This window comes from Neodothiora populina (genome assembly GCF_041146345.1).
Source record: "Neodothiora populina strain CPC 39397 chromosome Unknown canker_contig_12, whole genome shotgun sequence".
In the NCBI taxonomy this organism is placed as follows: domain Eukaryota; kingdom Fungi; phylum Ascomycota; class Dothideomycetes; order Dothideales; family Dothioraceae; genus Neodothiora; species Neodothiora populina.
In genome coordinates this window covers 1,910,729-1,935,714 of record NW_027191404.1, presented here as the reverse complement: position 1 = coordinate 1,935,714, position 24,986 = coordinate 1,910,729, and the positions used below count along the sequence as shown (strand labels likewise).

The window sequence follows — 24,986 nt, the reverse complement described above, 5'->3', positions numbered from 1 at the left end:
ACGATAAATTCACGCTCATAAGATTTATCATTCCTGATGCACATGGTAATCTGCTTCGGGAATGCAGTCTCGGAAACAATGATCTTGCTCGTTCAATGTCAGCAAGATACATTCATCCTAAGTGCGCCGCAATTGTTGTGACTACCCAAAAGTGCCAGCTTCAAAAAATTTGAAAGCACTAACCTCTTCATCTCGCTCGTCTCTCGATATCCCCTACACAGGTGATAGCCATCATCCATCTCACATAGAAGTCGATATAGGAGGGTTGTTTCTGCCCAGGACCTTGGTCTAAAGATGTGGTACCATGTTACACTTGCGCTGGCAGTGCTGGTGTCACTTGTCTACGGACAAGGAACACCTGTAGTCTCTGGTGCTGGCATGGCTGCAGGCAGCGATGGATATACCACTGTTACCTGGAGTCCAAGTGCCTCTCCGGTGAGTTTGCTTACCGTCCAGCAAGTATGAGCCTGTCTAACGTATCTCCATTTGCTTTTCGCAGGCGTTCCCACAATGTACTGGCATGTCGACAACATACACTTACGCCTTCACTGATTCCAACAACACACAATACCTCTTCCAGTGCGGCGTCGGCACCTTTGGCAACACGCTTCTCACACTCAATCCGGTTCCCAATTGGCGATATTGTGTCGGTGCATGTGACGGCTATTCCGGTTGTACTGGCTTCACGTACAACAACGAGCCAGCTGCACCTTTCTATGGTGAAAGTCCAGGGCAGTGTCTGCTCAAAGGAGGGTCACATTCTACTTGGAGTGTAAGATTTCACGAAGGGCCAAGTGTACAATGATTGACTCGATACAGACAGTAACCGCAAACACGAGGGTCGGAGTGATTGCACGCACAGCTTATAGTAAGTCTCTCCAGCATTACATAACTTAATATCTGCTAATCGAGCATATAGTTTCCGTGCCGCCGCCACCTACATACACATGTCCAACGAATGACCGTCAGACTCTCCCCGATACTAGCGGTTATAATTATACACTATACTGTGGAGCTGATTCTGGCGACCCGAGTACGTCTGTTCAATGCCTCTTGTAGAGAATTAGGCTAACTGCTCGACTCTCGTCATACAGCTGCGGGCACTATCACTGGTCTCAGTTTCAACGACTGCTTTTTCAGGTGTGATACTTTCACGAATTGCACCGGCTTTGTTTATGCAGGTGGTATCAATGGTAACGGGCCCTCGCCTGGAGGGGTGTCTGGATATTGTTACTTGAAAACGGTGAACCCTATACATCCAAACACTGCATCCTCCACCTCCACCGTCGTTGCTGCTGCGCGCTTCGCCCCGGCTTCGCTACCATCGTCGTCTACACTGTCTTCCTCGCCGTCTTCGAATAGTGCCGGCTCAACGACAACCTCAGGAGCTAGCACGAGTTCATCGTCTGCTTTTTCTACGCCGTCTTCTACTACTTCGTCGTCGTCGTCGTCCTCGTCCTCATCTTCATCCGCATCACCATCCCCATCATCATCAGCATTGCCGCCTGTCTCGACCTCTTCTGTCTCGACTTCCTCATCTTCTGTCTCCACCTCATCGTCATCTGTCTCCGCGTCATCCGTCTCGTCAACCATCGCTACATCTGTACCATCAGTCACGTCATCTGATGCCCGCGCGAACATATCCACAAGTGCGGTGGTGGTCACTTACACGTTAGTCCTCCAGGGATACAGCAGCTGAGCACTATTGTCTAAACTCCTGTTACAGCTATACTACTACCCAAGCGGGTAGCACGATTGTTAGTACTGTGGTCAGTACACAGATCAGTACTCAGCAGACAAGTACGTTCGTGGTTTTCCGAACTCTTGAGTTACACTGACCTTTCCAGCTGTTGTATCCACGGCGATTACTACAGCCTCAGGGCCCACGTCGATTGTTGTTCAGACGTAAGTTGGTGTGTTGGTTGTTTGTTTCGCTTCTGACCTCTCGTAGTACATCGGTAGTTGTCACAACTACCCAGCCACCCCAGACAGTAACACAGACCACTGGCGGTTATACCGTGACTTCCACATTACCTGTACGCCAATTTCGACCTCGATAGACGACGTGAATTTGAGCTGAATTATTGTACAGGCGTCAACGGTGACCTATACATCAAGCTATACAGTGAGCCTTCGGGTAGCTTATTTCTCTACTATTGCATATACTTACATACTCAGTACACCATCACGCAAGTCTCTACAGCGGTCTTCACTGCTCCTGGCTCGACTGTGGTTCAGGCTGTCACATCGACAGCACCCGTATGTTTTGCGAGATCAAGTATGAAGAGCGCTGCAGATCCACTGACCTGTGGCAGGCCTCTACGATTTACATGACTACAACGCAAGCAGGTACGACCGTGGTATACACTTCGACAGTTCCCGTAAGCTAAACGTTCGGTCAGCTGTAATGACTGTGACACTTACATTGCGGTTTTAGGCTAGCACTATGATCAATACAGTCACATTTACTAGTGCAGTGAGGTGAGTGTATAGCGTGTTGCATGCACGTTGACATGACATCCAGGGCTGACCTTTATTCCTTTCTAGTGAAGCAACAGTGACGCAGACCGCAACAACCACGAGGTAGGTCAACAACAAAATCTTGAGGTCCTGAGTCTTGGGCAGTTAATGAGAGTGAAATAGCATTGGAGGAACTGTGACAGCAACTACAAGGTAGGTGTTTTACATGTCAGCATCAAGAAGCAACAGAAATACTAAACGTCATCTTTTCCATAGCAACGGCGCGACCCAGACAGCGACCTCGACTTTGATAGAAACATGCTACAGTAAGCGACCCATGATGGACTTGGTAGTGCTGCTGAGAACTAACGTGATCTAGTCAGCGGAAGCTTCACAACCTGCAGAACTCCATCTCAACTACTGAGCAGTACCACGCCGCCTACCAACTCCAGCACTATAAGTAGCGGTCCATATTCAACCACGTCGAATTCCACTTCTATACCTTCGTCTTCATCATCTGCTCCATCGTCTGCCTCTACATCGTCATCGTCTTCATCTCTATCCTCATCAAGCACACCTTCTACTACGCCTACAACCTCTAATTCAAGCTTGCCGGGGACGTCAAGCACAAGCAGCTCCTCCAACGCAGAGTCAAGGTAAGGAAAGAGTAAGAACTACATGACAATACGACTACTGAGCTTCCGGAGTGATACTGACCGCAGGTGTGTAGCGGTGCGTTCCCGCAAACTGCAGATCCGAGTTGTCCAGGAGCCGACCGCAAGTCTTACAATGATACCCTGGGTTCAATCTACAACATCTATTGTGGTACAGATACTGCTGCTTCGGCCTCTTCTATCGTTGCTACTTCGAGTGGAGCGACTGGCTGCATGTCTTCTTGCGATTACAGCACGAGCTGCATTTCTTTCACATATGCGGGCAACAGCGCCATGACCGCTGGGTACTGTTATCTCCACACGACTATGGGGGCATTGAGCAACGCTAGCAGTACCACGGTCTTTGTGTCTCTGGTCTCTCGCAGGGCTAGAGCGGTGTCATCAGCTGCTTCGTCTTCTTCTACTTCATTGGCATCCACGACATCTGTCTCGACCACGTCTGCAAGCATTAGTACTATTAATACTACAACGACATCTTCCCCGAGCTCTCTATCAACTACCCTTTCGACATCAAGCTCCTTGACGACCCTCGTATCTTCCGCCCAGACGGGTCCAAACAGAACGAGCAATAATACAGGGACCGTAACATCCAGTTTACTACCAAGCAGTACGAGCCTGAACCCGACTACTACATCATCAGCGATATCGTCCTCTTCATCAATTCCCGGATCAGTCTCAAGTTCCAGCATCACAAGCTCCTCCTCTTTGTCGACATCTTCCGCGTCTTCATCTGCGTCGCCGAACTCAAGCACAGTCATCTCATCGTCTTCTTTGAGTTCATCGATTCCTAGCAACAGCAGCAGCAGTGCCATCCCGTCCTCCTCTCCTTCATCGTCTTCTTCAACACTCACATCTGCATCTTTCCCTTCCTCTTCCATACCCATGTCGTCAACATCAGCAACAGCATCACCATCCTCGTCTCAATCCTCGGCATCATCGACATCAAGCACAGCATCCGCCACCACCTCAGCCTCTACCTCGTCGTCGTCGTCGTCGTCGTCGTCATCGTCATCGCTTTCTTCCCCATCATCTACGCTCTCTTCCCCTTTCTCCTCGCTCTCTTCCCCTTCTTCCTCGCTCTCCTCGTCGGTCCCAACAAGTGGAGGACCCAGCAACGGAACAGGGACAGGAACAGGGAGCTCATGCCCCGCACCGTCAACCGTAACAGTCACTTTTTACCCTTCGCCTTCTTGATCGTTTCGACATCATCCTCGTGATCGTCATGGTGAGGGAGCTAGGACGATATAATGGATTCGAAGGAGGAATCTTTCTGGATTCCAAGGGCACGGCCTGATGTTGTGCCTGACGAGTAGTGCGTTCTGCCCGCCCTTTCGAGCCTTTCAATTCTTGCTTTTTGTTGTTGTTCTTGATGTGTGCTTCTGATTTGTCTTTTTTCAGTACTTGATTCCTTACTCCCGTTGTCAGTGTTGTTATCGCCATTGCTACTGTTGCTTGTTTCATTGTAAGCGAATCCGAACAATCGTAATGCAAAGAAGCTTCGCATCAAGAGGAAAGGAAAGGACGTTCGCTATGTAGCCAAGGAACAAGGATCGATGATATTCTTCGTTATCTGAGTAACTTAGTTAGTTCCAATAATCACTTTACTACAGCATCAGATTTTGACTCGGGCTCGTGGGATCTTGTTCACCTGTTCACGTGTTCACTTGCTCACTTGGATATTCCTTACCTGCTCTACCTTACCTTTTTGCCTACCGGCGTGCGTGCCTGAATGCTTACCTTATACGAAAATTTTATACAAAACTGACAAGCCCAAGAAAAGGAATGACTCAATCAATTAGGTAGGACTTTTCAACAGACTCAATCGACTATCCAGACAAGAACCATAAAGCCAAAAAAGGAGAGAGTAAAAAAGGAACACAAACTTTCATCGCCAGCCATGGCCTTGCTAATCTCCCATCGTCGTATCAGTTCTCGCTGATCGGTATTCATGTGGAAGTTCGTTATTCGGAAACACAGAGTAGAGAAAAAGGGAGGAAACTCGCTTGACTCGATCAATAAGCTGGAAAGAACAGGACAAACAAGAAGAGGAAAAAAACATTCAGATCGTCAAGGCAAGATTCATCCTATGCCCGGTTCGTAAGTGCATGCCTGCAATGCTTTCAGTGTAGGCGGGTCTTGGCGTCCCGAAGGTGTTGAGTTCGATTATCCAAATGAGGACGACAAGAACATACTGGAAGCCGAGAAGATCCGCCATCCATTATTGTGGTCATCCGACTATACACCCGATCAAAAGACATCGTCAGGCCATCTAAAGTCATCAGGAACATTGATAGCCTCTTTGACCTTTCTCTTCTTTGGTGCACCCTTTCGGATAGACAGCTTAGTCAACGACGACTTGGAGACCGGACGAGGCATTTCAGGCACATCGTCCACACCTGGAGTGGCTGTTATGGCATCATGCATCATCATTTCCGAATCCAGGTGGATGGCTGGAGGTGGTGAGCTGCGAGATGCACTACGGAGTTCCTTGGCTTGTGTGACGGTCACGGTGATGCCGGAGTCGTGTTTGGTAGAAGAGAATGAACTCTCCTCTGAAATAGTATCGAGGGCAGCTTGGCTGTCAATACTGGTACGCTTAGACGACGCGGCGTCAGTCGGGCCATTCGAGGTGAGATCGAAAACAATTATGTCTTCAGTGGCAGCCGGCTGAAGCAGCTCAATGACTGCTGTATCATCGGGATTGTCCTCACTACCAGCATTTGTGACCGCGCTCTCCAAGCTCTTACGTCCGCCGCTTCTTCTCGTGGATCTACCATTGTCTGGAGGTGAACGCCCACTACCGGCTTTTAGACTAGACTTGGAAGTGGACTTGCGCTTCTTTGACTTCCTTGGTGTTTCTAGGTAGTCGTCGTCCGTGGCAGTGCTCGGTCTATATTCTTGATCGTCATCGACATCGCTTTTGCGCTTTTTCGCGCCGTTCTTCTTTCGGCCATTTGCTTTCCCAGCCGCATCAAGGACCTTCAGGCTAGAGTCAACGTCTTCGTTGTTGCTCGGGATGAATGTAGGTGACTGGCCAGTGATCCGTATACTATCGACATCGTCTTCAACACCGTCTTGTTGTGAAACTTCTTCCATGACATCATCTTCCATCAGCGGAGGAGCAGGTAATGGTTTGTCACAAGTGGAATGATCACTTTGGAAACCGGCAGAATGCAAAAGAGCTCCACCCAATGAAGATTTGCGGGTGGGAGGAGTGAACAAGTTCGCGCCGTCCTGCACAACGTCAGCTGAATGAGCAGCTTGCTGTCCTGGTTCCTGTGTCTGTTGTTCTGGGAAAAGAAGGCGCTCAGAAGGGAGTGAGCCAAGCTTGCCCGGAATGAATTTCGACCTAAACCTGGTGCTTGGGGTCATGTGCTTGCCAGGTTTGTACTTCTCGAAAGGTGAAGGAAGATTGGGAAGAGGTGAAGCGTTGTTGATTGCGCAATTGAGCTCGTGCCGTGCTTCAGCCAGCTTAGTCTCCAGGTCGCTGACCCTCTTGTTGAGTTTCTGTTGTTTGCCAAGGTCACGTCTGGAGATGGTCGGCTCTAGTAAAGTCCCTGCTCCCTGCTCTTTCGCTTCGGTAGAGACAAAAGTCGACGTCGAGTGAGGGTTACTGGCGAGATGGCTGAGGTTGGAGTCAGAGCGAGGCCGTTTGAGGTTTGAGAAAGAGGGACGGCGGATACCGAAAAGGGACTTGCGAGTTTTGAGAGGCTTCAGAGGCACTTCAGCGGCGGCGGCAGAATTAGAAGCAGAAGAAGCACCAGGGCCGGTCGCCGCAAGCCCAGCAGGGAGTTCAGCAGGGAGCTCGACAGGGAGAGACGCAGTGATGGTCCGCTGCTCCCCGTTCACGGGACTTTGTAGGAATGGCGTCTGGACATGTCGCTCATCCTCGCCCTCCGCAGATGGAGCATCGGCGTGATTTGCAATTGAGCGAACCGGCGGGACGACAACAGTGAATGGAGAGCTCGAAGAAAAGAGGCCGGCAGCTTTCATCTCGGCATATCTGGCTTCGGCGTCGGCCTTCTGCTGTGCCTTTCGACGGTTCTCTTCGATGTTGCGGATGGTCATGTCTTCCTTGGTGTCCTTGAAGGTGCGAGAGAAGGACCCCCAGACATTGAGGGGGTTGAATGAAGTGGCCACCAGGCGACCGAACTTGTAGAGTCCTGACTTGTCGGGGGTGCCAACCTGAGGCGAACAGATCTGAGGCGAGAGCGGTGCTAGAGCAGGGCGGTATGCCAGAGTCTGGTTAGGTCGCGGAGAGTGCGGAACTTCGATGGATTGCCGCAAGTGTCCTCCGTTGTACTCGTCCATCAAATGGTCGACGTTAGCACTGCGTGCACTGGCAGCGAGACTGTGATCCGAGAGGTCACGCAGGAACAGACTCGGAGGCACGATGCTCGGCTTGTCGTTCATGGAGCCTTCCTGAAACCTGGAGCCGGTGTGGGGACTGGTGAGGGTGGAAGACTGACCGCGCTGACCTCTATAAATGGCGTCACCGTTGTCGTTGTCGTTGTCGATGCTGTTGCCATTGTCAACATCCTCCTGGCCGTGACGATGATGCATGGCATGGCGCCTGCTGATCGACGACAGGCCGTATTTCCCGCGCTTGCGTCGCACGCTGCGTTGGGCATCGCTCAATTTATCGCTGGCTATCAGTGGCCAATTGGTCGGACGATTGCGCTTGGGAGTGGTGCTAAGATACGCGCCGTGCAAATCGCCAGATTGACTCCTCTTCCTCTTGGAGCTGGAGCTATTGACTGTCGCTGCAGAGGCTGCCGTCGCCTTCTCAGGTGACATGCCAAACTCCATCATCAACGTCGAACTGGTGGCCTGGTTTCATGTATCAGCCTCGTAGAACATTGCTGATTGATTGGAAATGAATCATACATACCATTTTCCATGTACAGCCAAGGTACCGTTGTTGTATTAACCGCTTCTCAGCGCTACCGTTGGATTACTTCCGCTCTTCTGTCGCCGCTGACGGTGGACGAAAACAACAACAACAACAACAATGATGATGATGATGATGATGATGCGTGCGGATGCCACTCCGTTGCTATGTTGACAAGAGGCGAAGAACAACCCTAAAAGCAAGCAGAGGCAAAGACACAATAGCAGGGACCGTGATGAATGATACCTGCATATGCATTCGGGCACGCTGCACAAGAATGGATCGCAGACTTTACTAGAAACAATGCACAATGGTAATAATTCAATGGACCGCAGGGAAACGTAAGAGACATCTATTTACAATAATGTACACACAGCACAACATAACAAAACAAAACACAGACCCCAATTATTGATCCAAGAAACCCTAAGGTACTGATTGTCCCCGTTACCATACAAACACAGCACGCTATTAACTTCGAGCCCAACCCGCCGTCCCAATGTCTGTGCACCCATTAGCAAGACCCTGGTGGACCCCGGCCGGGGACAAAAAAGAGGCCCAGCACTGGCTACGCTGCGCTGCGCTGGCGAAGGTGGGCAGTGAACGAACGAACGGAACATGTACAAGTGCATTGCCGAAAAGCGGACTGTACTTTTTAATGTATTACTGTAACCCGTGCGGCCGGTTGTCTGACTACCGATCCGAGCAAATGGACTGACATGACACTACGACTTGTGTGGGTAACGTACCTAGCTTCGACATGGTATATTGAGAAAATGGACATTTAACAACCATGGCTTTCATGTCGTAGGCAATGTACAAGTATAGTATGCACGAGTCTCTCCCATATTTCAAGCAGATGGATCTGGCAAGCGCGCATTCGTCCCTAAAACCAATGGAGAACACATACTTCATTGTTCGTTATCAGACAGTGGTATTGATCCCTCTATACTACGATCTTTTGTAGGAGCAGAATGTTCCAAGTAAAAGCAAAAACAGAGGAGACAAACAACATCATCGCACTCTCGCGTTGTCCATCAGAAAGTAAGGTAAATGAGTATGTGGTAAAAAAAGAGTGATACTGTGTCAGCCGTTAAAATCATCGCAGCTTAATCCGGAGTATCTGTGGTCTGTTTGAGTGGCAAGCCGTCCGCGTCTGAAATGCTAAGGAGAGTAAAAATCTCGACGCAACACATCTGACTCCATGATCTCTGCGCTCATTCGTCTTGCTAACACCCTTTCATTCCGCGCCCATAGCAAAACTAGCAAAACCTTCGTCATGTCGTATACAAATGAAGTAAAAAGAACAAAATCCGAAACAGATCCAGTAGATGGTCGTGCGTTTAGATGCTGGGAGGGAGAGGTCTGGCAATCTCACGTCCGTCTGCGCGTCGATACATCATCTTGACGATGCCGTCGTCGTGGCTCTGGTCCATGCTGTGTCCGTTCTGGTGGACATAAGGAGAGCTGGGTCTGGCGCCCTGTCGCAGTGGCTCGTGCATGTGGGTTGTGCTGAACACCCTATCGTACCCGCGTTTGGATCCTGCGTGCGCTCCAGCATCAGGTGCTGTCTGGCCAAGTCCTTTACCGTAGTATGGGTGAGTTGGAGAGATGCCTGATGTAGCTGTCGCCGCCTCAATCTTGTCTCTGGGCTGCATTGTCGTGTTAATCGGGGGCAGAATCTGAGACGTCATAGGCGCTCCTGAGTGGATCGCGGTGGTGGCATGTTGTACAGGCTCTCGGGTGGTCGAAGGCATGCTGTAGCTACCGCTGTGGGGCGGGTACTGCGCATGCATTCCTTGTGCCTGCTGGCCGTATGAATATGTCGGCGGAGCAACCACTCCAGACGACCTGCGCGAGTCGGTGCCGATAGTTGAACCATAATCACTGCTTGGATTGCGTGCGTGAGAATGAGAGTCGTATTGAGACATTGATGTTACGTGCGGCGGCTGAGAATACTGATAAGTCTGCTGTTGGTGTTGCTGCTGCTGTTGTTGTTGATGCACAGGAGCGGCGGTAGAAGCATACTGATAGCCGGAGTACGACATTTGCGGCGGTGGCATTGGCGCCTGCTGGTAAGAGTACTGCGGGGCGTACTGTTGCGCGACTGGACCTCCGTACTGAGAAGGCTGGGACATAGCGGCTGCTGCCTGGCTGTTCTGGAGCGCAGAGGGAGCGGGGGCACCATAAGCAGCAGAAGGTGCATAGGCCTGGCTTTGTGCCATGTCTTGCAGCGAAGTGCGGCGAACATCGGGCGCTGCCACGATGGAATGGTGGCTGGAAATGCTCGCCGTTCTTTCGCGTTGGTTGACAATACCCTGGCTTGCCTGGAGATGCTGCTGATACATGTCTGGAGTTGCCGAATGCCTTGCGCGCTCATAACCGCCGTCCGAATAGCCATCATAACCATCCTTTCCAGGCTTCTCACGTCTGCGCATGCGGACATCGCGTCTGATGCGAACGCGACAACCCTGCTCAGCAACAGTACGACTGAGACTGGTGCTTGACGCGAGGCCTGGGAACCTCTTGGCACTGTAGACAGTGAATGGCTGAGATCGAACCTCGAGACGATGGGTAACGTGGGCCTCGCCCAGACCCTGCGCCTTGCTGTCGTTCTCGTCGACACGGTCTGCATCCTTGATATCCTTGAGCTCCTCGTAAAGGCTGAAGCCAAGTCGGTATTTGCCTTCGTGACGCACGGAGAGGTCGGGGAAGATGAAGTATCCAGCTGGCTCAGGACGGTCAAGGTACACCATACCGGCCACGGGTGTGCCAGTCAGGACAGTTGCCCTCGAGGGGTCTTGCGGAACTCTGCCTTGGGCAATGGGACGCGCTTGCTCGAGAGTGGCGAAGAGGAAGTAGTTGGCGCTGAGCTGGAATGTGACATCCTTCTCCTCATTTGCGCCCTCGTAGATGCGGAGCTCTACAATTGGTGGAGGGTCAACGGGACGTCTGTCGGCAGAAGCTGTGATGACATTGTTAGATCTGCATTCGACGCAGGCTCACACAGACACGGCGTGCTGGAGTCAAACATACATTTGGCACCCGAACCACATGCGCGCGCACGCTCGGGCTGTTGAAGCACTTTCAACTTGTAGGTGATCTTTCGGCCATCACGAGCAATGCGAGAAGTCTGGGCATGTGTCTCATTCGGTACAGAGATGATCCGTTCCATGGTCTCGTGTCGAGGTGGTTTGATTCCAAGAGGACGGATTCGAAATGACGGACAACTTTAGTAGTAAATGGAATAAGCAACTTTGTAAGTGATAGCAGGCAACGATTGTCTCTGTTGGCTTATTGGTCAGCGACAGTGGGCAGCTGGGACGCGCAGTGCCGCGAGTGTGGGCAGGAAGAATCTAAATTGCGTCGTCGGAATCGAGCTACCAGAGCATCGGCACAGGCGCCGTTCTCTTCGATCTCTTCGAGTTGTCCTCAATTCGCCTCGAATAGACAAATAGGCTGCAGGAAAGAACTCACCCTTGCTGATTTAACGGTCACGATGAACAGGCCAGGATGCCTAGAATAAAAGGGAACAAAGATAGACAGAGAGTTCGTGGGCAGAGACAGTTATCGAGTTGTCGGGTCTAGCGGTAGAACGCTGGCAGATGCGATGCGCGTCTTGGTATTGCTTGCTCGAATGTCGTTTGATAGCTTAGTGAAATAGCGAAGGAAAGAAAATCTCCTAGCCTTCTTCTATATTTCTCCTTCCAGATTTGCTGCTCAGAATACTCCCCGCAGACGAGAACAGAATCAACTGGCGTACTAGGAGCCGACGAAGCAAGGACCTTTGACCCTATTATTCCAAGGAAGAAAACTGTGGAAGAGAAAGAGAACCAGGAGCTAGAACGCCGCGAGGATTGGGCGGGCGGGTTCTAGTAGTATGTACATGTCAGAGAGTCTTTGGTAACTTTGGTATCCTGAGCCAAGGGCCTGGACAAGCCAACGGTAACGAGCCAACCAGACCACCCACTACGCCCGGTTGTGGGGCTATAATAGCAAGGTTGCGGTCCGCCTTTGAGATAGAGTGTGGGCTGACGCCATGACTGATTCTGGTGAATCTGCTCCACCACTAGTCAAGGTACTCGCAAGGTTCTCGCAACGTACTGTACTCTCCCTGTCTGCAACCGAGGCGCCGTCTGAGTCAGGCGCCCTCCCCTTGTGCCCTGCACACTTCACATGTCACTGTTATGGTACGTGATACCTACAGTAAGGTATGTCGCATATATGTTACCTTGCGCTTCGCGAACTTGACTGTCCTAGTCCAACCCAGCCAGCCCCGATCATGTGCGACTCGGTCTTTCACTGCCGCGTCGAGCGAGGGTGGACGGTCTCATGCTGTGGGCTGAAAATAGCTGAGCTGAGTGACCCACGTCATCTCGAAACTACAACAAGTTCCAATTGTGCTGTAAATCTGTCCGACCATCTTGAAGTCAATGTAGATTTAGTGCCTCCAGGGAATCTTCTCCTGCGTACACGTGTGGCTGGGCGCAACGGGCTTTGGAAAGAACGTCAGGCCCGAGGTTTCTTGGTGGTCAATCATCCTGGTCGAGCACCGGGGCAGAGCATTTCCGTACTCTCCACCTTTGAGGCTAAGACATGTACCGTTCCGTTCCCGCTGCTCCACCCAGACGAGAGAGATCGACGGATATTCGTCCATCAGGAGGATCGTGCTCTCTGGTCCGACACATCTCTCGACGCCTCATTAGCCACTGTTGCGCGTTGCTCTATATTACAAATTGAGACAACTATTTTGCCGAGATTGCTACTATCCTACATATCTATCCGTTCTCGAGTTCTCTGGATTGCCCTCTGCTTCCCCCTGTACTTGTATGCACGCCATCCAAGCCAGTTTTCAGTCCGCGTCGTCTGAAACAACGCCGTTTGGCCACTATTGGCCGTGTGCGCCATCTGAGCACGCACCTCCCCTCCGAACGCACCGAAAAGTGCCTGTGCGGCAATTGGGTTGTAACCCTTCCCGACCCAACCCAAGCGACACTCGTTCTCGCACCGGGAATATGTGGGGTTGCCCAGTCTAACGTCGCTGCTGCTCTTCTGAGAGCCTCTCGCGGGTACGGATCCATCGAGCTGCATCATAGCACGTCCTCCTAGATATGAACCTCGCTCCAACCGTACTGCATTGGCAAAACACGAGTTTGACGGTCGAAAACGTGGCTGCTAGTATGTTAACGTGAATTGCTGCATGTGCTAATCGGCTAGGGCCGGTAGTGCGCTCGTGTGAGTAAAGTACCCAACTCCCTACATTTCGAGGATATGCGATGGGGCTCCCCGATCACGTCGACCACGCCATACTGTAATATTCGACGTCGTGTCCGGAGTTGCCGCCGGCCATGGCATTGTAAATCTTGGGATAGACTTTGTAATGCACTGGGTAGCGTACGTGGATTAAGGCCGAATGTCTCGCAGTGCCATGTCATCTCGCTTATGCGCAAGACAAGGCCTCTGGAAGTTGCTGCCATTCGCCCTCTTCAACAAATAGGGTCTGGTGCTGACCTCAGCTTCAATAAGATCTGCAAAGCCCCTTCGGTACTGTGCTCTGCACGCCCGTCCTGGTGGATATGCTACTCTGTCTGGTATTGCTTCACAATTAGCAAGCCCAAATGGTCTCCGCATTGCTAGAAAGATCAACAGGCTTTAATCTCCCCACTTGTATAAAGGTCGCGCGTCTGCGAAATTATAACTGGAAACTGGTGGCCTGCAAGAGGACAATTCAGTATGTGACCTCGAGACGAGTCGTGCTGAGGTATAGGAACGGATCCGCTCGAGAATGAGATGTATCATATTACCTGGATGCATTCTTGTCGCTATACAGAAAGCTATTCGGCAGGTAATACGAACATCTGTCTCTCACCGGCCTCCACTAGCGCACTCTAATGTGCTGTAAGCACCGTACCTTATGTGAAGCTCCCTATGGAGTGGGAGCAATTGCAACGTTGTCGATTGATGTCTCAGCGCAGCAACTGTACTCGAGACTGCCAAAGCCGTGCAGAGTGTGGAAACACCACTCGCCAGGTCATTGGCGGTCTGGAGACTTGGAACGTGCGGTTGGGGCTTGTTGGCGCTGGATTTATGGGTCCGCGAACAGTTCTGTGGCTCACTGAGACCCTCCGATCATCGCTTCCATGCTTCAAGTCTTGGAGCGCCAACGACGAAATTATGGGGTTCGTAGGACGATCGGGAGAGTGCTAGTGAGAGGAGAGGGACAAACGCCCGGTATGCCCATTCTCACCGAGTCATGCATAGGTCCCATCAAGCTCTAGCAGCGCATGTCTTGACATCTCGGTTGGCGAATCAAGCCCCTGTCCTCGGGATCTTTTTAAGTCGCCGCCGTCGTCGTTCGAAGGAAGGCAACGGTGGACCGAGAGACATTGTGCCAGTTGGCTCAGTGCCTTTGACGACATCGATGGCTATAGGATTCCGAGATGATGATGAGACCTGTCAGAGAGTGTTATGCAGTAAAGTACTTGTGATCCGTTCAAGCCTAATTGAATATTGATTGGAATGTACGGATAAAGGTGCCATGATGCGACCGGGCGCTCGACGGTGTGAAATCATTGTCATTGCGTTAACATGAAAAGATACGTCGCTCGAGGTTCCAACCTTAATCTAGGGCAGTAACCCCGTAGCTTTAGATTGTCACCAGTGGGCGGTTTTCCATCCGGATAAACGGGACAGTGCGAAACACCAACCATCTCTAGTGTCAACGTTGTGTCCGAGAACATCGCCGCGCGCGCACAACTTGCTGTACAGCCAGTAGTGCGGTGGTTCAAGCAAATGGGTATCAAGTTGTGTATAGGTCATGATAACACTGTACACACAAGATCTTTACCTCTCCGACATATTGCTGCACACAGGTATGCAGGCTCTTCCTGGCATGACCCTTGACTTGACCATGCAAGCAAACACACCTCCGGCGAATCTTCCGGTGACGACGCATCTATCAAGGATTGACATCGGCGATTCAACTGGCGATAACATTAGAACGACCGCACCACACTGCCACTGAGAGTCGCCCTAATGGTGTAGTACCTGTGATAATGTTTCTAACGAATTTTCATCTGACCACGGATTGGCGGTGCTCAAGCTCGTTGTATTGGTTGTAGCAATACACGCAGCTGGTCTGTCATGTCATTCGATAATCGCTCCCCGTTGCGTAGCCTATGAGTGCTTCGTCTATAAGAACTTCCCCTTTTTTCCTCCTGACCACATTGGACACTACTTGCGGAATTCATATCGTTCCTCACCATGCGTATACAGCATCGGAGCCAACTCGAAGTAGACGACCACGCAGGATCACTGCTGCGTAGACCCAAGTTTCCCTCAAGTACTAAAAGACAAGACAACAACCGAACCAACGTCACGATCAAGCAATATGATTTCAGTCATGCGTAGTTTCATCCAGTCTTTGTACGGTCAAGCCACCCCCTGCTCAACAAACATACAAGGTCGACCAATCAATCCGATATCAGAGGCAGGTGGCTGTGCCACATGATCGAGAAAGTACAAAGACCCGATATTGTACCACAGGAAAGTACAGCCGTCGTACTTTGTGCTTCCGACTGATATACTGAAAAATGATCAAATCAACTACGGTGACCTAGGCTGTGATAGCCTTGGTTTCACGTTCAGAAAACATTTTCGCGTTGTCGTCTAATCATATCTATCCTTGTACGCGACATTTCTATAGGAGGAGTCGATTACAAGCTACAGCCCCGATTGAAGGAGCGATTTCGCCTGATAGCTAAGCTAAGCATTCCCCAGCTGCACAGTCTTCACCTGGTTCTACAAACCTTCGTCCTTGATTGTCGTGTCATGGCTCTTTTACGCATAGCCAGAGTGAACATGGCCACAAACAGTAAAAAGGCAACCACTTCCGCAACCTCCTAGGGTGTTGATTGCATCTCTGCAGCGCGTGTTGCGATCCCATTTTCTTGGCCGCATGACCTGGTACAGCATGCTATACTTACCCACACCGCCCCGTTCACTCCCTTCTGCATTTCGCTCGCACGGTAGTGTCGAGGAAGCAGCAAGCACGCATGCGCGCACAACGCCACGAGAAGCGAATGCTCGTTTATCACAGCTGCATACTGCGAGGATAGTAGACCGCATACCCCACCGAATACGTCGATTGTGGCTGCTATTAGATTGTTGACGTTCTCTGCGAGACCCGATGCCTTTATCATCAGTGTGGAGAATATCAAGTCGACGTAAGAGCAATATCAATGCAAGCATGCAATATTGTATCTATGAGCAGTAAATGAAATTGATTGGTAATATACGTTGTCTTTATTCTATCGTTCTTTTCCATATATATTGTCTGTTCTTTAGTTCTTCGGGCGTTCTAAGGTTGTTCTTCTTTTTATTTCCTTGATTTTCCGGTCGATCTCTTTACTTCTTCTACATTTCTTCTACTCCATTTCGCCATTTTCGCCATTTCTTCTATCATTTTCTTCTCCTTTTTGTTCTTGTTCTTCTTCCGTTCTTCTTCTCTTCTTCTTCTATTCTTCTCCTTCCAATCTCAATAGACTAGTTCTTCTATTCGTCTTCTCCACTTTTTGATCTCTGAATCTCTCTCCCCAGCTCTAATTTCTTTTACACTTTTTCACCTCGAAAATCGCGCGAACATGCCTATAATTACCTGGCTGTCTCAATAAATAACTCGCATAACTATTTTTCCCCCTGATCTTGCGTCTCTAAAAGCTCCAGGGCCAAAGAGTGAACCTTTCCCCTGTTTTTGCGCCGAAAATAAGATTGAATGAAATTCCCACATTGCGCAGAAGATACAATCGAACAAAAATCTGTACATTCACCTTCATTCCAAAAGCAGGAAAAGTTCTAATCCACAGAAGAAAATGCTCACCAATCACGAGAGCAAAGCCTCAAACCAGGAAATAGACCCATGCCTCACTGACGGCACAACAACGGGTAAGAAACATAAAGACCGAGAACGCCTCCTATTCCCCCGTGCGTCTATCATCCGATTGTTGACAAAAGAAAGAAAAGCCAGCCAAGGAACAAATTTTCAGAAACCATGCCGACGGCAATAATGCGTCCAAGAAAAGATGGCTAAACATGAACAGAATGAAAAAGAATTGAGAAACACTCCCCATCCCCGTCTGTCATCTGATCCAACAAAGAAAGAAGGGCCAGCCTTAAAAACATAAAATCAAAAAAACATACCCAGCAGCAACGACGTGGCCTAAGAAGCCATAAACAGCCGTAGATACGCACCCAGCGAAAGGGAGAGAACGAAAAAGCCGGAGAGGGTGACGTGATAAGAGCAAGGGGAAACAGAATGGCCTTTTCTTTTTCCCTGCACATAACACATAGTCCGTAGCCAGTTAGCTCGGGACCCTGCGCAGCAGAGAGGTAAAAGAGGATGAGCAAGGTAAGCTCGGTACCGTTTACTTGTGTCAGTATAGAGAGAATAGGGACGTGTCATAGTAATAGCGAGGCGTGGAATGGCGTGGCGCTGCGGTTGTGATACGGTAGTTCGGTGTAATGTACTTTACTGTTTTGTAGTTAATTTGTGGATTCTGTACAAAAACAAGGGAGTTCAGTATCAGGAGACTGGTGTGTAATGACAAGCACTTCTGCACTTCTGCACTTTTCTTTTTTGATTCCGTTTATCTACTGTAGGATGTCGAGGATTCATTCTGGTCCTCACTTTTGAAGTTCGTCTTCTACTATAGGGAACATGTGATTCCGAGTAAGCGAGGATAATCAGAGAGAGATAGGGCCAGAGATCGGATGGACTTGGAAGGGGGAAGAGAGCAAGATATTCACAGAAGGAGGTGAGAAGGCGCCTTCCTCAAGGACTGGCTGATTATCTAGCTAGCTAGCTATAGCAAAGGGTGCCCTGTCTTTCGCTATGTACATCCTCCCGTGGCCTTCTTTTCTCTTCTCTCTTTTGCGAATATTAAACCTTGTCTGTGTGCCCTTTCGGTCTACTATTGACCTATTGAGCCCTTTTCTCATCATATGTGGACTATTCCACGAATGCACGTGGGTAGCGTAAGTGTGTGCAGTCTTCCGATAGCGACGAAAGGCCAGGAAGAGTACGAAGGAACAGAGCTATAGCCCATCTCGAGAAGGCGTATCATCTGTCAATTTCCCCGTCTCCTCGCTCCCTTACACGCACGCTAGTGCATTCGTGAGCCACTCGAAAAATGACAAAAAATGCATTGCCTGTCCAGCCACTCCTAATTAGGAGGCATTGAGTATATGACCGTATCCATGCATGAACAAAAGGCAGAACCAAAAAACAAAAAGACAGCAGACGCCAAGACCAAAAGGCCCCAAGTCATATGTTGTGTGAAGCAAAAAGAGGAACAAAGATAAGAACAGGAATGACGGACAGGCTTGTTGATGGTACGCAAGGACGTGTCAGGATGAGGACGAGTATGTTTTGCGGAAAGGTTTGATACTTGTCCGCCAAAGACGAGAAAGTCCCGCCACGGGTTGCCGCTAGACCATCGCAAGACCTTTTCACGTGGAGCGAAGAAGATAAGGAAATGTTTTCGTCATTTGTTTCGTTGAATTACCACGCACCCTGTATGGATGGTGATAGAAGTGGTGGTTGTTTCGCTGATGATGGTGATGATGATATTGTTGATGATTCGTGTCTGTCATGTATTATGCCCTTTTGGCGAAGATCTACAAATATCCCGACCAGTGTAGTGTGCCTGTCGGTTTCTATGGTTTAAAAGTTGGGTAACAGCGAGTGTCGAGAAGGTTAGTTTAGGGACGTCAATCTTGCTCAAATGTACAGTGCAAGGATCGACTGAGATGAGGGTTTTCACGAGCACAATTCAAGACTGAGCCATGTCGCAATCGCAATGACGCAGATCAATTGGCATGTTCCCGATGAAGCGTTTTGCCCTGGACTCCCCGTGGACGTGCCACAGTTGGCGAGTCAAACAGGCGCCTGAAACAAGAACCCATCCGGTTCGTCTTTCATCGTTGGGCAAATCGCATGTCATTGGCTTGCTCTGTGAAGACGTTTTGTTGCCCGCCGAAATTGGCGGATCCAGAACCCATGGGTCCTCCTTGGGACATCCAGGCATTCGCAGCGGATTGTGCCAGTGCTTGCCACTGATCTTCCCGTCCGGTCTCTTTCTGACTATAGAAGCGTAGCGCCAACTCCATGGTCTGTAGATCAGGCCCCTTATTGACATATTTGAAGACGGGGGCTTGTCCCGCTGGTGGCGACGGGAACTGTCGTTGTCCGGATCCGATGGTGACTGAGACGTTGCCAGTCTGGGCACTTGCCGGCAAAAGCGCAACGAGTGCCTTCTCGCCCCAGAAAGTTGTGGTCACGGCCTCTTGATCACCAAAAAGCACCGTCATGCTGGGAGTGAAGCCGCTACCGTATATCGACACCTCTATGCCGCCAGACAAGGGACCCTCGGCTGGATTGATCTTGTTGATCATGGGCGGCGGACGATCCGGGTCGCCCAGCGTGTTGGTGAGGGTTTGACTGGGCATGCTGAAAGGGTTTGGCCTCGTCGGCAGGGCATTGGCGCCGCCATGTGCTTGCTGTCTCTGGAAGGCGGCGATGTTAGGGCCGACAAGGACCGGGCTCGGCGCACGGCTTTGATGAGCAGAACTCGGCGCCGAGTAGAAGGCGTAGGTGCTGTCCATGCTATTCGTTCGATTCAGAGGAGCAAATGCGAATGCGCCGTTCTGATCAATCGGAGTAGATGGCCCCGTGTGGAACTGTGCCCGTGAAGCTGGGTCACCTGTTAGCATTGCGAGGCAAATGCTGGACGATCTAGCAGACGACACACCAGAATGCGGCATGGACACATAAGACGACGCATCACCGACAAAGCCCGCGCTGGTTGGTGAGAAAGGTGCAGATGCTGACATTGGCGCCCCAGGCAATGACTGGTTTGTGTCCACACGCGTCATGGTCAGAGTGCTAGGCACCCTTCTATGCGCCGACGATGACTTGCGCTTCTTGCTCGGGCCACACTGGTTGACGTTCGTAGGCGAAGCAGGACGAGAGAGGTTGCGTGGCGTCATGGAGGCCGAGGCGGGCTGGGATGGCAGATTGGTCATCGGATGTATGTTGTTTGGCGCATGGAAGGGCTGGCCGCCCATGAGATTGTAGCTCGGTAGATTCGAAGTCGACTTTGACTGTTGCAACGCCTGAGCGTGCGAGTGCATGTCGACCATTGAATGTGAAGCATATGGAGCAGCCGCCTGAGGGGGAAATTGACCGTCATACCACACTTGGCCACCGACCGTCGTCAGAGGGTGCGTCTTGTGGTCGTCGGTGATCAGAATGGAATCCGACATCTCTTGGGCGACAACGTTGCCCTGGTGGTCCTTGATGGTGAAGATGACCCTGAACAAACAGATTAGCTGACATGACGCAGGATATCACCGAGAGACAGATGGAGCCTCTGGCGCATCAACTCACTGGAAGCCGTCCTTTTCGTTCTGGTGCCGGCAATAGCAGGCTATACGCATCGGAGCGACGACCTGCACAGCAGTATCCGGCGGGCGGTAATAGTCATTCGCCTGCATGTTGTTGTTCTCCTTTGGTGCTGGAGATTGCTGCCACTCCTGCCACGACTTGTACTCGTTCGTGTTGAAGACGATGACACGCTCCGTCTCGTACTTCTCCCAGTGCGCCTGCTCTTCTTCTTTCTTGAGCTTCTTGCGTGCAGCGCGCTTTCTCTCTCGGTTGATGCAATTCGTGCAGATCCGGACCTCGCCACCGTTGGCGGGCTTGTCGTCCTCCTGCTCCTCTTCTTCCTCCTTTTTCAAGGCGCCGCTCTGGCCACGGGCTTGGATTTCGGCGTTGTCCTGTGCGGCCGCAGTCTCCAGAGCTCGCTGGCGTAGGTGAGATTGGCTCATCGCACTCGTGCATACGAGCATCGTGTGCAGCTCCAGTGTGTCATCAGATGGCACGGCGTCTTTTGCAAGTAGCTTTGCCTTTGCGATCGTATGCGTGGGTAGATGTAGGTTCTTGACTCCAGGAGGCACCCAGTCTAACGTGAGGCGGATGTTGATCTGTGTCTCGACTCGTGACTTTGCGGGTATGGGAGCAATGTGCAGGGGGATTCTGCCGTCAGCAGGCGAAGACTTTGTCACGCTGGCTTTGGTGGCGTTGTTCATGACAGGGGAGGGTGTCAAGCCAAGGGCACCACCGGGAGAAGCGAATGCACTTGAATAGTCGTTGGTCCATGCTGGGTTCTGTCCATTGTTGTTCCACAGCTGGTTGCTGCTGAAGAGGTCGTCACCTCCAGATGAAGGAGTGGGGTTAGAGAAGATGGCGCTGGGAGAGGCGTCTTGGGTCTGAGGCGCCTTGACCGAGGCAGGCGAAGCGGTGCTGGAATTGAAGAAGAATTGTGAGGGCTCCACCGTACCCATCTGTGGCATTTCTTGTTAGCGAGACGATTCCCTACACTGCAACAGTGACACCATCCTATCGGACTTGTCCAACTCACAGCAGGATCATTCTGGTGGCGGCTGTCGATGTTTCGTGGCTTCCTCATTTGCGCCTGGATCTGAGCGGTGTACATGGCGTCGGACATTTCCATGTTGCCCCCGCCGGGGCTGCTGGCGGCGCTGTCAAAATCAAAATGCGTCGAAGCCATTGTCTGCGATGTGTTGCCATTGACAAAGTCGGGCTCGAGAGACAGGTTGTGCATGGAACGGCCAAAGTTCTGGATGAATGCCGGATTGTTGCCACCGTCTGCACCGTTGGTCGAGAACTGCTTGCCATCAAACTCTCCCTTGATGATGGGGAAATGCGCAGCCGGCGGTGACTCGGAGGTGGCAGAGGTGTTCTGGCGCTTCCGCGTACTCGTCTCCGAGGCTGAGTCCTGTGATGAACTCTCGGCCGACCGCGACGACACGAGGGAACGAGTGTGGAAAGGTTGCGTGCTGTGGTTAGGCTTTGCGGCATCGTCTTCGAGGGTGTTTCTGACCGCAAAGCCAGGACTGTCGGCGGCACCAGCAGCGTTAATGTCGAAAAGGCGACTGCCATCGAAAGGAGACTCGGCGGATGCTGCGCCGAAATTGTCGTATAGATTTGTGAACGAGGGGTCGTCCCACATGGACATGTCGGCGTCCTGCACCACATGGGGATTGGAGTCTGACGCCATGGTGAAGAGAGAGGTGGAATGAGGCGAATTTAAGAAAGAGTGGGTGAATAAGTGACGATGGACGCACGCTCACTCCGACTACCTACTCTCGCTCGTCGTCTGGGGGCGAAGCAAGAGGACGAAAACCGCAACACTACGGGGTTTTGTGCGGTGGAAGGGGCGAGTTGTGTCGCACCGTGACGTCTCCGGAGCACTTGGAAAGCGCACACCGAGTAGTTTAGTGCTTTAATGCTTGATATGCAGGCTCAGGCTGAGGGGGGAGTGGAGGTGGCTCGAATTGCGGCGGCGGCGGGCTTGCGGGGATTTCGTCGCCGAGCGCGATCAGATACACTTCTGGGCGGAGGGTGGTGCAAGGTCGGCGGTCGTGCTCTCTCGCATCATGTATCCATAATTGCACGCAAGCGCAAGGGGCGAATGGCAATTTATTGGCAGGTGTCGGGGTCGAGAGTCGAATTGAATGGGGAAGCTACGAAGAGAGGAAGACAGAAGTGCTAAGGAGTGGTGGAGAGGAGAAGAGTGTTTGTGGGACAACACAGTATGGCGGGCGGAGCTTGCAAGACCGCAGAATGTGGGTGTGTGGGTGCAGACTTTCGAGTAAGAACAGGAACCAAGAACCAAGAACCAAGAACTGCGAGTGCGAGTGCGAGTGCGAGTACAGTGCGTGACAACGTCTGGACTGTAAGTCCAAAAGTCTCTCTCTCTCTCTCTCTCTTCTCGGCGGTATGCGCTTACCCACCCAAGGAAGTCGTCCTTTCTCACGCTGAAAGGCGACTTGTAAGCGGCGTGCACAAGCGTCTAGCTGTACGTGATTGCGTGTGGAGAGATTCAATTTAGCTTTGTGCTAATTCAATCGTTCGAGATGCTCCCGAGTTTTGCAAGCCTCGAGGCACTTTGCCGGGCCAGTGCTTTTCCCACACAGCACTGAACGAAAGCGGGTGATGATGAGAGGCAAGCTCAGCAAGAAGGGCCGGATCCTCTCTTGTTCATATGTATCTTGTATGACTGTCACAGCGCGTATGTATGGTGATTGTCATGAGACCTTTTTTCTTTTCTGTCTGTTCTCCAGTCTTGCGCAGAGAACTCCACCAATTCTTTGTTGTCATGCGAGGGCAAAAGGCAGTCAAGGAAATGGAAGACGACACGCCACCATACTGTATGATTCAACCTGTCAATGGGTGGGCAAGGATCGATCCATGACCAGCCACGGGTGCGACCGCCGTCTGGATACCTTATGTACTGTACAGTATTGGCAATCCAAAGCGGAGTCAGCACATCATCTTTTTCCACCTTCCCCTCCCCGACCTAAGCCTATCCTACCCACCACGCATGTACGAGTTGGAACAGATAGGTAAGGTACTGTAGGTACGGTAGGCTAGGTACACCCGCCCTGCAAACCCTACACGAGGTCCTCTCGTGCAACATTCGAGTCTATGCTCGAGACCTTGCCGCACAGACCAACACTATTGCACGAATCCAATCATCATCGTTGTCATCTCACATCTCCGGAGTACCTTAAAATATAACAGTATGGGAGTGAACTGAGGCTACCGTAATTAGGTAGTCAAATCATCGGGCCCCTCGACGAGTTCGTCCAGAAAACGACTGATATTCAATCGTCCCGTCCAAACAGCCAAACGTTGAATGTCGTCAAGTGGCATGCATATACAAGTACAGCAGGCGCATACTGTATTTGTCCCAACTCTCGACGATCCCTGTCGACAAGGACGTGGACCAACTGATAAGGTGATGCTGTAGACGGCAAGGTACAGCAAGGTAGGTACGTGGGACAGAACCACGATAGGGTCAGAGCAGCCTAGGGTAAATTCAAGACGTTGGCATCTTACTCTCGATGCACGATGGATCTTGTAACGGTCGTTCATCTACTGACTACACTGTCTCTCCGCGCAACAGCCTGACTCGACTGCTTGCTCAACCAGGAATCGAGGAAATCAGATGTATGCCCATGAAGCACAATGAAGATAATTCGCGAATCTCCTGGTTGACGAGACTTTTCCCGCACACATTATCCTGCCGTCGGTATTTCATATGGGTCCTGCATTATCCTTCCGGCAATTTAATTTTCCCTGCTCGAGAGTGATTCCTGGGATCGAAGTTACATGCGCGACTAACCAAATAACCCATATGAAGTGGGGTACATGAGACTCTCGTTCTCTCATCTCTCGTCTCTGCCCTCAGTCGAGCCCTTATTCGCTCCTCATCAAGGCAATCCACCGACCTACCCACATTTCCTCCGCGCCCATTTCTTGTCTCTCCACGCCCCCACATACAGAGACACAAACACGCAACATTTCCATAGAACTGCTAATGAAACAGTTTCCGACCCCTTTGCAAATCTCTCACGATAGCTTCTCTGCTTAAAAACGAGACACTGGGAAGAACCCACTGTACATAAAGCCATCCAACGTTTTGCTTCTGTAACCCGCCGTGTCAAATCCCACACACGGGGATCCCCTTCCACCCCTGCGGGCGCCATGTCGCATCATAGTGTATCCCTGCTCTGTACAAAACGGGACATGGAAAAAGACACATTGACCCGTGGGCGGCCGAGCAGCCGGCCATAAGCCTCTAGTAATTGATGGACACAGCCTTCTTGAACCTCTTTGTGCGGGCCGACTTCTTTGGCTGTGGTGACCAAGATTTATGTCGATGGGGAGGGAGCCGCAAAAGCCTATCGCATTTGGCTCACTAAGTCCCGGGACTTATCAGGCCTGTTCTGACCCTTTGACATTATTGAAGCCCTGCCTTTGTCTACTTTAAGAGTGACATCTATAGTACTGTCGTGTTGTGCCGCTGCCACTAGGA

The 24,986-nt window shown here is 51.1% G+C and overlaps 3 protein-coding genes across 3 annotated transcripts; all 3 read right to left on the bottom strand.

Moving 5' to 3' along the window:
* Window positions 1-5,381: 5,381 nt before the first annotated feature.
* AAFC00_001323 (uncharacterized protein) lies at window positions 5,382-8,028 on the bottom strand (the record flags this gene model as incomplete). The annotated part of the gene is made up of 2 exons (XM_069340499.1): window positions 5,382-7,964; window positions 8,026-8,028. The coding sequence occupies 2 exons, from the start codon at window positions 8,026-8,028 to the stop codon at window positions 5,382-5,384; spliced, it is 2,586 nt and encodes an 861-aa protein (XP_069203968.1).
* Window positions 8,029-9,368: 1,340 nt separating this feature from the next.
* Window positions 9,369-11,200, bottom strand: AAFC00_001322 (uncharacterized protein; the record flags this gene model as incomplete). Its single annotated transcript, XM_069340498.1, has 2 exons — window positions 9,369-10,990; window positions 11,062-11,200. The coding sequence occupies 2 exons, from the start codon at window positions 11,198-11,200 to the stop codon at window positions 9,369-9,371; spliced, it is 1,761 nt and encodes a 586-aa protein (XP_069203967.1).
* A 7,799-nt stretch (window positions 11,201-18,999) lies between these two features.
* AAFC00_001321 (uncharacterized protein) lies at window positions 19,000-22,163 on the bottom strand (the record flags this gene model as incomplete). Its single annotated transcript, XM_069340497.1, has 4 exons — window positions 19,000-19,775; window positions 19,833-20,395; window positions 20,471-21,426; window positions 21,504-22,163. 4 exons carry the CDS (start codon window positions 22,161-22,163, stop codon window positions 19,000-19,002), a joined length of 2,955 nt encoding a protein of 984 aa, XP_069203966.1.
* Window positions 22,164-24,986: the final 2,823 nt, after the last annotated feature.